This window comes from Syngnathus typhle, linkage group LG2, assembly GCF_033458585.1.
Source record: "Syngnathus typhle isolate RoL2023-S1 ecotype Sweden linkage group LG2, RoL_Styp_1.0, whole genome shotgun sequence".
NCBI classification, from domain to species: domain Eukaryota; kingdom Metazoa; phylum Chordata; class Actinopteri; order Syngnathiformes; family Syngnathidae; genus Syngnathus; species Syngnathus typhle.
Window position 1 is genome coordinate 9812246 of NC_083739.1, and position 10871 is coordinate 9823116.

Here is a 10871-nt window from a genome sequence, read left to right on the forward strand (position 1 = left end):
AGAAGCTCACACCATCTTGGTCACATGACAGTCAGCTGTTTGGTGTCACGTGCCGGTAAGTTTTCGTACAACTTGTCAAGATGGCAGCAGGCTGGCCGTGCTATCGTCGAGCGCGGCCAATGTTTTTACTTTGTGTTCTTTTGGCCTCTTTTGGGACGGCGGATTCCACTGCCCAAGTACCGCTTCTCATTTGGTCCTCACACGGGTAATATGTCACATATTCCCTCATTTAGTCGTGAAATGAATGTCGCTGTGTAGCATGCTAACGCTAACGCCCGTTGCTAAATTACTTTTTCCTCTTAGATCTTTGAATTAGAGCAAGTGAACAAAACTCGGGCAAACCTTTCGCTTCCTATGTCTAAAAGCGACTATTCGAATGCAATACAGTTTTCATTTGAGATTACTGGAGTTTATACCATCTGATGAATGGTAGGCCGATCGAGCAGTCCAAAATTGAAGTAATTATTGTAATACATGGTATTACTGTACATCATGAATATACGGGACCCGCTTTGACAGGGCCCCAACACAAAACGGTGCATTGTCCTACCCTTTGTTGTTCCTAAATGCAATGAAATTGTCATGGTCGTAAAAGTGAAAAAGATTATTATTTGTTTGGTCCAAAGGGAACTTAAAATAAACATGTTTTTCAAGGAATGTATTGAAAGAATTTGCTTGTAAATGACAAATCCGGGAAGCTCCTTTTATACCAAATCACTGGTTCCCAGTCAGGCAGTTCACCTGGGGGATATTCCAGACAGGCATTCCTCAACTTTCTCATCTTTTCTGCCATTTTGTTATAAACGTGTTGCAGTCGTATAATTCTAAATGAATGATTATTTCTCTAAAAAGCAATACATTTAAACGTTTATAACATTACATATCTTGTCTTTGTAGTGTATTCAGTTAAATACAGGTTGTTTCCCATAAGTTCCCTGAAAGTTCAGGGCTCGAAGCCTATTTTTTGCCCAAGTTGCCCTCGGGCAAGTTGGAGAAAATTTTACTTGCCCGAAACAAAATTTTACTTGCCCGAATTTTTTTGGAGTGGATTTTTACTTGCCCGACACATTTTTGCAATAAAAAAGACAACACTATAAGTTTTGCCTTCATATGCCTTCGTATCCGCCAACCGGAAACAAGCTCTGCTGGTGCGCAGGCGCAGAAGAGCCAGGGACGGGTGAGAGAGCATGCATTTAATTACGAAGCGCTTTGCCGTTATCAATGTATTGCAGACTTACACGAGAAACTAACCGCTCCCTAGAAAACAAAATGTCGGACCAGAAGCGGCAGAAGTTGCGAGAAATTATGCACAAAATCGTCTTTTTACAGCTTGAAAACATGGTATTATGGCAGGGCAAGTTCGGGCAAGTGAGGAAAAAATTCTACTTGCCCGTCTGCCATCGCTACTTGCCCCGGGCAATCGGGCAATCGTTAGTTTCGAGCCCTGAAGTTGCAACTCTGATCATGACTACTTCTTTGGTGTCTGCTTCCAATCATTGAATGAATTGATGTTTCTCTTTTGCTTTCCAGCAGTTTGCCACACGTGGCCTCATCTTCAGCAGGCCATGTCACATCCTCCCAGCAGCTAGCCTCCTACCTCGACTCCGCCTTTGGTTCCGGTGTCCACACCGTGCTGCTCTTCCTGCAAGATAAGGTCGGTTAGGTGTCATGTTAGATGAATGGTGTGGCTAGTGGGGAGGGGGAGAGTCATGTGACACGGCACCACGTGATGCTGCGCTTCATTGTTCTCATTGTAGTGTGACATTGAGTTGGAGGCTTACTTCCTCTTTGGAAATTCCTCCACAAACAATTCCACTATGTGTTCTGGGGGAAGGCATTTCCGTTGATCTATTACAGTAGCTCGTCTACAAATACCAATCACAGATCAGCTTTACAAAACTGGTGAGCCCTGATTGGTTGTGACCTTGGCCTTGAATATTAGCACAACGCATGTAACAACATACTGTCTGTATTGGCAGAGTAAAATGAGACGTCTTTCATTATGAATAAAGAACACCGCTTAGCACAATCGAAATAAACAGAATGGTTCAAAATAATTCACAGTGTGCGATCTGATTATGCTTTATGTAAATGTTTTTCTGTTTGTGCAGTTGAGCAAGGATGACTTCACAGTGTTCGCCGGGGTGTTTGGAAACAAGCAGGATGGCGTCTTTCAGAATCTGGAGGTACCTTTTCCACTCAGCTGTGTGTTCAGGCGGCGCATCGTTTGGCCATTTGTTACTTGCCGCTTCTTGTCCAGGCGCTGCTACGGTCATCTGCATCTTCAATGACGTTTCCCGCTGTGGCGTGGTCGCCCTCCACATCCACGTCAACACTGCTGGAGGAGCTTCTGGGTGTCTCGCCAGTGCTGGTGGATGGGAACAACTTGTCGCAGGTGGACCTGGATGCATCTGTCAACAATCTGCTCATCATCAATCTGCCTTATTGCACAAGGTCAAGTGACATCGGATGAAAATGCTTTTCCATTTGTAGCAATATGATCCATAATATTAAGAATGTAATTATTTTTTACCGTGCAGCTTGCAGAAGTCTTGCCAGGAAGTGCTGCGTGACAACGGTAAGATTGATTGCAATTTGCCTGACTGATATCCGTTGGTTATTAGGCCCCAGAATTATTACAGCAACATGATTAACTGATTGTTAAAATAAAAATTTTGGTTAGAACAGCACCTTCCATGTGAGTACAACTCACCAACAATTTCGAAAATCATTCACCCCGAAGCTACGTGCATGCACAAAATTGTTGGTGCCCCTCTTTTAAAGAAAAAATAATATTACCATTATTAGTAATAATACCACTTATTATTTTTATTAATATAATATTATCAATATACATTATTCTAATAATCTAATTACAACCCTGGTGAGGAAAAGCACTACAGAATTTGAACGAATACCTTCTCAAATTCCTTCAACAATGAATCCCTCATGTCTTTTCAGATGCGATGATTGCCAAAGTTGTGAGGACGATGGACGACGTCAACGTGCCTTACACAGCAGTGTATACGGGAGCCCAACCATCACGAGTGAGGAAACAAGGCCCCCCCGTTGAACGCATGGCGCCAACAGTCTTTATTTCAGCTGACTTTATTTTTCAGGTAATTTCCTCGCCCTCGGTGAAGCGTCCTGCCATCGGTCGCTCACTGCTCCAAGCCGCCGTCCCCGATGTCAAACCGCCCATCGTGTTCAACAATGAGTCTGGCAACCCGTGCATCATGCTGTGGGCGCAGAACCTCACCATCCGTGTCTCACCCACCGAGGGGTGGATCGACCTCGCCAACAACACGGCCTCCTTGGCGGGCTCCATGTGCAATGCCACCAACTCCTTGTGAGAGGCGATTTTTGGACTACCAATGTTTTTTGTGTCGCTTAAATGTGTGCCTTTTTTTTTTTTTATTATTCAGGCTTGTGCTCAGCTACCCATCAGGCTTCAACCTGAGGTAAGGAATTCAAGGCCAAAGCACAGGTATTGAAGTCAAATTTTGCAATGAACTCACTTGCCTGTAAGGAATTGATAGGCAAATAGCCAAAGTCATTGAGTGATTATGGTGACCATTCACCCTTACTCAGCACGTTTCTTCCATGTGGCTTTGCAGCTTTGCCATGAGTCAGCGCTTTTATCCAGTGTCGGCCAGGAACTGGTTCACCCTGGACTGGGTGCGGCTACAGTCCAGCAACGGGACGGCATCCTTCATGGGGACCCGCGCCCTCTCAGCACCCGCCGAGTATTCCTTCCGGTGCGGCATGCTTAGCAGTTTCCGCAATGCTCTACTCGTGCCTAACTCCACAGAGGACAGTGTTGCCGACTGGAGGTTCAATTTCATCGACTTCCAGGTAATTTCCTCGCATGCTCAACCGGGCTCACATTGAGGAGGGGGGAATCATTATATGGATAACTTTTCAGGATATTTTCCTCATTCCAAAACTTCCCACTTTTCCCATCATTCCGAATCCCCCCAACAACAATCCCACTTAACACAGTAAAATATCCTCCTTCCACATTTCTTGACTACTTCCAATTACAAATTGTTCATTTAGTTAAGAATATACATTCTCAAAATACATTGATTTCGTTCCTCTAATCTCCACAAGAAAATTTACAATGGAATTTTCATATTTCTCTCCTCATTCCATATTTGACTGATTCAAATTCATATTTCACTCTTCTGTCCACATTTATTGACCAGTTGGAACCATTCCTACCTTAACATTTTAACAGTTCAATTAATTCCACTACCTTTCACTTGAGCTTCAGCTTTCCGATTCTGTTGCTACTGAATTGCAACTGACTAAACTGATGGATTTCCTTCCGCTTTGCAGATTCAGGGTTTCAGCTTGGTCAACGGAACGAATTTCTCTTATGCTAGCGACTGTGCAGGCTTCTTCACGCCAGGAATTTGGATGGGGCTGTTGACGTCGCTGCTCCTGCTGACCATCTTCGTTTACGGGCTGCACATGATCATGCAGGTCAACACCATGGACCGATTCGATGACCCCAAAGGGCCGTCTATTTCTGTGCCTCAGTCGGAGTGACAGTATTCGAGCCCTTCTCTCTGAGCTCCGTTTTAAGACGCTGTTATTGCCTAAGTGCCAAAACCATCAGGTTGAGTCACCCTTTAAGTGTATATCTAGTTTAGCTTGATTGTGTGTGTGCGTGTGTCAAAGGTTTACCACAATTGCCAGAGATAGAATGCCTTTTTTGCATCTGATTGTGTGCTTGATGCTTAGAAGAATGTTTCAGACCTGTGATCATTTTTTTCTATTTTAATTTGACACATCATTTTTATTTTAAAGGGTGTATGCAGTGTTGTATAAAAGTCGACTTATCCTGAATCATTCCTTTACGTTCAAGTCATGTTCAAATTGTGCCACTACTGCTCTTGAACCTTATTTATTTCTACAAACGAGGCCTTCAAAGATTTATTCAGGATCCTTACACTTTGCAATAAGTGAGCGTTTTTGAACTTGAACATGTTTCTTTTGCCGTCTGATGCAATCCAAAATAAAATATAAAAATTCATTTCTATCATTCAGTCATTTCTTCCTGATCAACAATCACTAACCACTACACTCTGAAGCCTCACTCAGGTTGCCCAGAATATATATGGTTTTATGGAGTAGCTCTCAAGTGAATAGATTAGTGGTCCCCAACCTTTTATGCGCTATGGTTACGTGTCAGAAATATTAATATAGAAATACGATGAAATAAAATGATATGACTATTTTATTCTTTCATTAGGGATTTTTTGAGTTTTTCCTTGCTCTCTTGGGAGCTTAAGTTACCCTTGTTAAACACACACAACCGATTCTAAAGATTCAGTTCACTTAAAACTGGAATGCACATCACTAGTACAAAACAGTTCCTGGGGGGGCGCGTGTGACCCTGGGGAACAGGCTTTTTTTTTGGCAGTACTAGAATAAAGTGTAATTGCGCGTTTACTACAGCAGGGGGCAGTGGCGCTCTCATTGTTACTTCTGTCACGTTTGCGACAGTGCAACATTTTACGACTTACAAGACAAGTTAGGATAGTCACGGTGGGGAGGGGGGGCGCGAATAGTTTTCTTCTTGCTAGGGGGGGGCGTAACAGAAAATAATTGAGAAGCACTGGGTTAAATAAAGGTTAACCTAAAAAAAAAAAAAAAAAAAAAAAAAAAAAAAAAAAAAGTGAACCCTGAACTTTGAACCCGCGGTGACCCCGCGGTGACCCCGTGGTGACCCCTGGGTGACCTTTGAACCCTGAACTTTCAACTCTAGTTAAAAATCGAAAATGTGCACATGACCCCGTGAACTTTGAACCGACCTTTGACCCCTGGGTGAACTTTGAACCGTAAACTTTGACCTTTGACCCCTAGCTAATTACGTTTTTTTTTTTTTTTTTAAACCGGCATAGCAGAACGATCCATGGTCTTCAGATGCCGCGCTGTCGCCATCTCCTGGTCAGTTAGTGAAATGCTTTTGCTGATGGGTTTTTTTTTCTCTCAATTAAAACAAATCAATTAGCCAGTTGGTTTTCTTTATTTAATATCTATTATCAGACAAAACCAAATTGTGAATCAGTCACCTAGGCTATAGCAGAACAAACAATCCATGGTCTTCAGATGCCACGCTGTCGCCATCTCCTGGTCAGCTAGTGAAATGCTTTTGCTGTTTTTTTCTCCTCTCAATTAAAACAAATCAATCAGCCAGTTGGTTTTCTTTATTTAATCTCTGATATCAGACAAAACCAAATTGTGAATCAGTCACCTAGGCCAGTGCTTCTCAAATAGTGAGGCGCGCCCCTTCCTGGGGGGGCGCGTGTGACCCTGGGGAACAGGCTTTTTTTTTTGGCAGTACTAGAATAAAGTGTAATTGCGCCTTTACTACAGCAGGGGGCAGTGGCGCTCTCATTGTTACTTCTGTCACGTTTGCGACAGTGCAACATTTTACGACTTACAAGACAAGTTAGGATAGTCACGGTGGGGAGGGGGGGCGCGAATAGTTTTCTTCTTGCTAGGGGGGGCGTAACAGAAAATAATTGAGAAGCACTGGTGTAAGGGGTTGAAATGGGGCTCCGCTGCTGTTTATTAAAATAGTGCTAAAAGTACATTTCAAACCAGCAATCTAATGTGAAATTGCAGTAGATACATTGGATAACAATATTTAGGCGTATATATGCCTACACGCCATCATACTTTTAATTGGGAACACAAAGTCATAGACACGCTAAGGACTGATTTGGAACCAATAAAAAAAACCTCACTGTGGCACCCGTTTTGATGAGTTCAACTGTAAAAGGGATACAAAAAGGAAAATATGCATTTATTCACAAAAAATCTGTGATACCAAATAACAGATGCCTTTCAACGAGTGCTTCAAGAACTGAAGAAAAAAATAAGATGGAATCAAACACAATGTTCTTTTGAGTAGACCAATCCAGGTTACCATGACAACTGATAGTGATAGTCCAACAGTTTGTTCATTTCTTCCTCCTCACTTTGGGCTTCTTGACGGGTCGCAAGTACGGGTTGTCGATCACGTTGTCCTCGTTGCCCTTGTTGGAGGGAATAGCGCCGCCTGGAGGAAGCATGGTGTTCTCTTTGTCCACCACCGTGTCATCCTGCCAAAGCAGCACAATTTGGAGATATTTCTTGCCTAGTTTCATTCATTCAAGAGGAATACAAGAATGCCTTTAGGTGCTGCGGTTTGTTCTCATCTGGGACCAATTCAAAAAACAAGGACGGTCATACACGCCAACACAAGCGTGCAAATCTCCAGCCTCAAGAATGTTTTGAGTTCTAGCACGTGGACCTTACATATTTCTGAGGTTTCACTGTGTGGAGTTCAGCATAATTTACCGTGCCCCTAACTTGAGAACAACTTGAGCACCTTCATTGGTATCAGCAGTGCTTCAGCACAATTGCACAATTATCAAAATAATGATTGATTCTAGAACTGATTAGTTGTTGATGAATCGATTAATCACTACACCCTGTTGTATGAATGTTTTGAGCATCTGCAACAATTTAGTTTTTATTTTGTAAGACATTGCTCGTTTCGCTCGTTTTGAGCTACAAGGCTTCCCATCACAATGGCCTAATTACAAAAAGGTTGTTTTGTTTTGAATAGCGGCAGCTTACACTCAAGATGTTCCCGGCAGCATTCTCGCCATCCGTCTGGTCGTCCTGCTCTGACGAGTCCGCTTCATCCAGAGTCTGCAGCTCCAGTTCGGAAGGCAGGAGGGCACTGAGGTAAGGGACGGCACTTGGCTGCGCTGCGATCACTAGCCACAACACACAACGTGACACACTGAAACATGGCAAACATTCATCCGTTCATTGCAACGTTTCCATCGCCTTGACACCTTAATACTGACACCTTAATAATTCTACTTATCTCCTGTTAAGACTTTTGAAAGTTTGACACAATTAAGGCCTTGTTTTTGGACTTTTGGATTCAGTGACCTTGATTTATACCACTCGAGGGAGACCCTACCATGTGAACAGGGGAGCATACAGGTTGTGATTAAAAAAAACGACTTACATGGGAAAGAGGTGATGTCGTCTTTGAAGAGGCTTTGCGTTTTGCTGGTCTTGGCCATGAAGCGGGTGAGCGCTCGCTCCACATCCCGCCTCTGCGTCGCTGCTTTCTCACGCACCACCTGGTAGTCTGAGACTGGTTCCCGGAATGTCTGCGCAGAGGACAATGACTGACTGTGTCAAGGTCAAGAAGCCAGAAGGTCAAGAAGGTCCAACTGCAACAGCAACTTTTTTAGGTTTGTGATAGGACTGGGTGATACACCCTACAAATAACACTGTTATTAAATGATGCCTCTTTTTTTACAAGAAAACAATTACTAATTTAGTCAATTTAGTATACTTTTGCTTGTATTAATTTTTTTTTAGCTTTGTAGCATAAATGCCCAAGTCTTATTTAACTTGTCATAAATCCTATTAGAAAATAAAAACATTGTGCCAAATAAAAAATGTGTTTTTTCTTTGTTTGTGGGTATGCAATCTTTGACTCACGGGGGTTTTGATGTAGGTGTGTGGGTCGGGGAACTCCGGATAGTGGCTGGGGATGTGAGGCGGGTGCATGCGCTTCTGTCCAGCCGACAGCGCTTTGGGTGTCATCGGGTGGTTGGTGACTGGAGCTGAAAGTCAACACACGCGGCACATTTCACGCAAGCTGTTCAAGTCAACGTAAGTTGTTCAAGTCAACGGATGATGATGAGGAGGAGGATTCTCACGTGCGGTGATGACCATCCTTTGGGAGCGCTTGGCGTATGCGGGCAGCGTCTCAACATTGAATCCTGAAGGCAAACAAACATAGCCGACAAAATCTTATGTTTATCCTTCCGTATCTGCATGAATATTATGCGCCGTGTGACTCACCCATTTCAATAAGCGTCACTACAGTGTCCGAGAGAGTCGGAACGCTTCTGGCTGTGTGCTCACAATACGACTTACCACAGCGCCCAATTTCTGTTATATCTGAGTAAAAGAGAAAAAAATGAGTTGTTTTATTTACTCTGCAACCAAAAACATTGACTTATCTAGCTTTTCAAATAGCAAAAGGATAAGAACTGGAGTGAGTTTGGGGATTTCTGATGGGGACGTACAACTCTGCATCATCTCGGTGAGTGTTTCCACGGCTGCTTTTTCGGCACAGTCGAAGCCGCACTCTGTCAGAAGAGCGCTCACCACCACCTGGAGGGTCCGCCGTCGAGCCATATGATAGTTCTCCACCGGGCTGCTGGTAGCTTTATTGCCAACTGCACGCTGGGAAGCCACAGCAAATACATTCACTGATAGACTAATGTAGACAACACTTGCCTTATTGTTCTTCATTAAACACATGGTAATAGAATGAGTGTAATAACTAAGCATAACTAAATAACCACTTCGATGTCATGCATCACGCAAAACAAAATGACTAACCTAGGTAAATTGTTATTTTTTATGCATAAGTGCACGAATCAAAGCGTAGACATTAATGAAACACTTTTGTACGGCATTCTTGTAAAAGCAAATGTAATTTGAGCCTAAATTTACAGAGTGGTAAGGAATAGATATTAAAGATCACTCAAATGTTTTTGCTAATTCCATGACATATGCGCTCTTTTATATTAATGCGAGACTCAAAGAGTGTTTAGGAAAAAGGCCCAGGAATGTGCCCAATTCTGCACATTGATTTAGAAAATTTGACTACAAACCACGTCAAAATGCACATTTAATTGAGCACAACTTTACAGTAAATGCCAATTAATCACACGTGAATATCGAAGGATAGCTTAGCCCGCACTCTCGCTAATCTGTTGCCCGCATTTGAGTTCTTCTCACCCCGCCAGCAGCCAGCGATGCTCCCGTTGCCACCGCAGGATCCGCCATCACACGTTCCAACAACCACCGCACGTTTGTATTCACTCATTCATACGGAGGACAAGTTGATTTTGACACTGTGGAAGCGAAGTCTCCGTTAGTAAACAACACTCTGCGCGCACGTCTATGACGTCACTTCCGCCAATGACAAAAATCATTTTTTTGACGAGGCTGAGCTCGCTAGGGCCACTAGTGTTTAAAAATATAATTACATCTATTTCGATACAGCATTGATTTACTCATGCCCATGTGGTCTTCTTTATCCAAATTTGGATACTTAAGTACCATCTGAAAAATATATACATGACTCTCCAAATTTAGGGCAGCAGTTTTAAAGATGTCAACCCTAAAACTTTCTTTACAATATGTTGTTTGTGCCCCCACCCTTCTAAACACAGTATTCCAGTTAGTTTATTGTGTGTGGAATGTGATCGAGTTAAGCAGCAAAATTCACCCATTTTTATCCATCGGCCGTTTTTCCACTTGCTGTTGACTGAAAATGACATCAAGTTGCCACGTCACAACCAATCACATCTCCACATTTGTTCTTAGTTTCCTGGTAACACTGCCATGAAGGACAAAGAATCTGACAGAACACCCATAAGTGACTTTATTTGGTGAACAAACATGGCCAATAGCTGGATAGAAGTACGCTGACTTTCTTAGAGTGACCATTGCCAGATGTTTGGACTGCAAAGCAGAGTAGTCTGGGAACTGGTGGACACCCATTTCTTGGTCTTTAAGAGAACTTCCACTGTTTCTTCTCCTCCAGTGCCCAGCTGCTCTGGGTCCGGCACGAAGGCCATCTCCAGTAGCCCTCCTAGCACCCCCAGCACCACCAGAGCTGAGCCCAGCACGTAGATCTTCAGAAAACCCAGTCCGGGACTCTGGTGCAGCATCTCCTTGGTGAACAGGATCATATCGTCTTTCAACTGGGTGTATTATCGAGGGCTAATATTGTGATACCGATACTGATATTATTATAAGTCAAA

At 43.1% G+C, this 10871-nt stretch overlaps 2 protein-coding genes across 3 annotated transcripts; one reads left to right on the top strand and one right to left on the bottom strand.

Moving 5' to 3' along the window:
* The first annotated feature begins 36 nt into the window (after positions 1-36).
* On the top strand, positions 37-5041 carry LOC133166648 (V-type proton ATPase subunit S1-like). 2 transcript variants are annotated; one of them, XM_061296745.1, is made up of 10 exons: positions 37-205; positions 1531-1654; positions 2112-2186; positions 2261-2454; positions 2541-2578; positions 2962-3047; positions 3120-3349; positions 3426-3461; positions 3618-3855; positions 4342-5041. In XM_061296745.1, the coding sequence occupies exons 1-10, from the start codon at positions 81-83 to the stop codon at positions 4552-4554; spliced, it is 1359 nt and encodes a 452-aa protein (XP_061152729.1). In that variant the 5' UTR covers positions 37-80; the 3' UTR covers positions 4555-5041. The 2 variants fall into 2 exon arrangements, with proteins under 2 accessions (XP_061152729.1, XP_061152736.1); XM_061296752.1 differs by having other exon boundaries at positions 1534-1654.
* A 1159-nt stretch (positions 5042-6200) lies between these two features.
* On the bottom strand, positions 6201-10015 carry taf8 (TAF8 RNA polymerase II, TATA box binding protein (TBP)-associated factor). Its single transcript, XM_061296792.1, has 8 exons — positions 9841-10015; positions 9120-9279; positions 8893-8991; positions 8748-8810; positions 8527-8651; positions 8042-8189; positions 7639-7781; positions 6201-7118 (listed from the first exon to the last, which is right to left on the bottom strand). Exons 1-8 carry the CDS (start codon positions 9886-9888, stop codon positions 6978-6980), a joined length of 927 nt encoding a protein of 308 aa, XP_061152776.1. The 5' UTR covers positions 9889-10015; the 3' UTR covers positions 6201-6977.
* Positions 10016-10871: the final 856 nt, after the last annotated feature.

What these genes read in the sequence shown, in the direction of transcription:
- LOC133166648 (XM_061296745.1), top strand. Translation starts at nt 81, where the DNA reads ATGGCAGCAGGCTGGCCGTGCTATCGTCGAGCGCGGCCAATGTTTTTA. An exon ending in TGCTCTTCCTGCAAGATAAG is followed by an intron (nt 1,655 to 2,111) that starts GTCGGTTAGGTG and finishes CTGTTTGTGCAG; the next exon opens with TTGAGCAAGGATGACTTCAC. An exon ending in CGGGAGCCCAACCATCACGA is followed by an intron (nt 3,048 to 3,119) that starts GTGAGGAAACAA and finishes TTTATTTTTCAG; the next exon opens with GTAATTTCCTCGCCCTCGGT.
- taf8 (XM_061296792.1), bottom strand. Translation starts at nt 9,888, where the DNA reads ATGGCGGATCCTGCGGTGGCAACGGGAGCATCGCTGGCTGCTGGCGGG. An exon ending in CACCGAGATGATGCAGAGTT is followed by an intron (nt 8,992 to 9,119) that starts GTACGTCCCCAT and finishes TCTTTTACTCAG; the next exon opens with ATATAACAGAAATTGGGCGC. An exon ending in CGACATCACCTCTTTCCCAT is followed by an intron (nt 7,782 to 8,041) that starts GTAAGTCGTTTT and finishes TGTTGTGGCTAG; the next exon opens with TGATCGCAGCGCAGCCAAGT.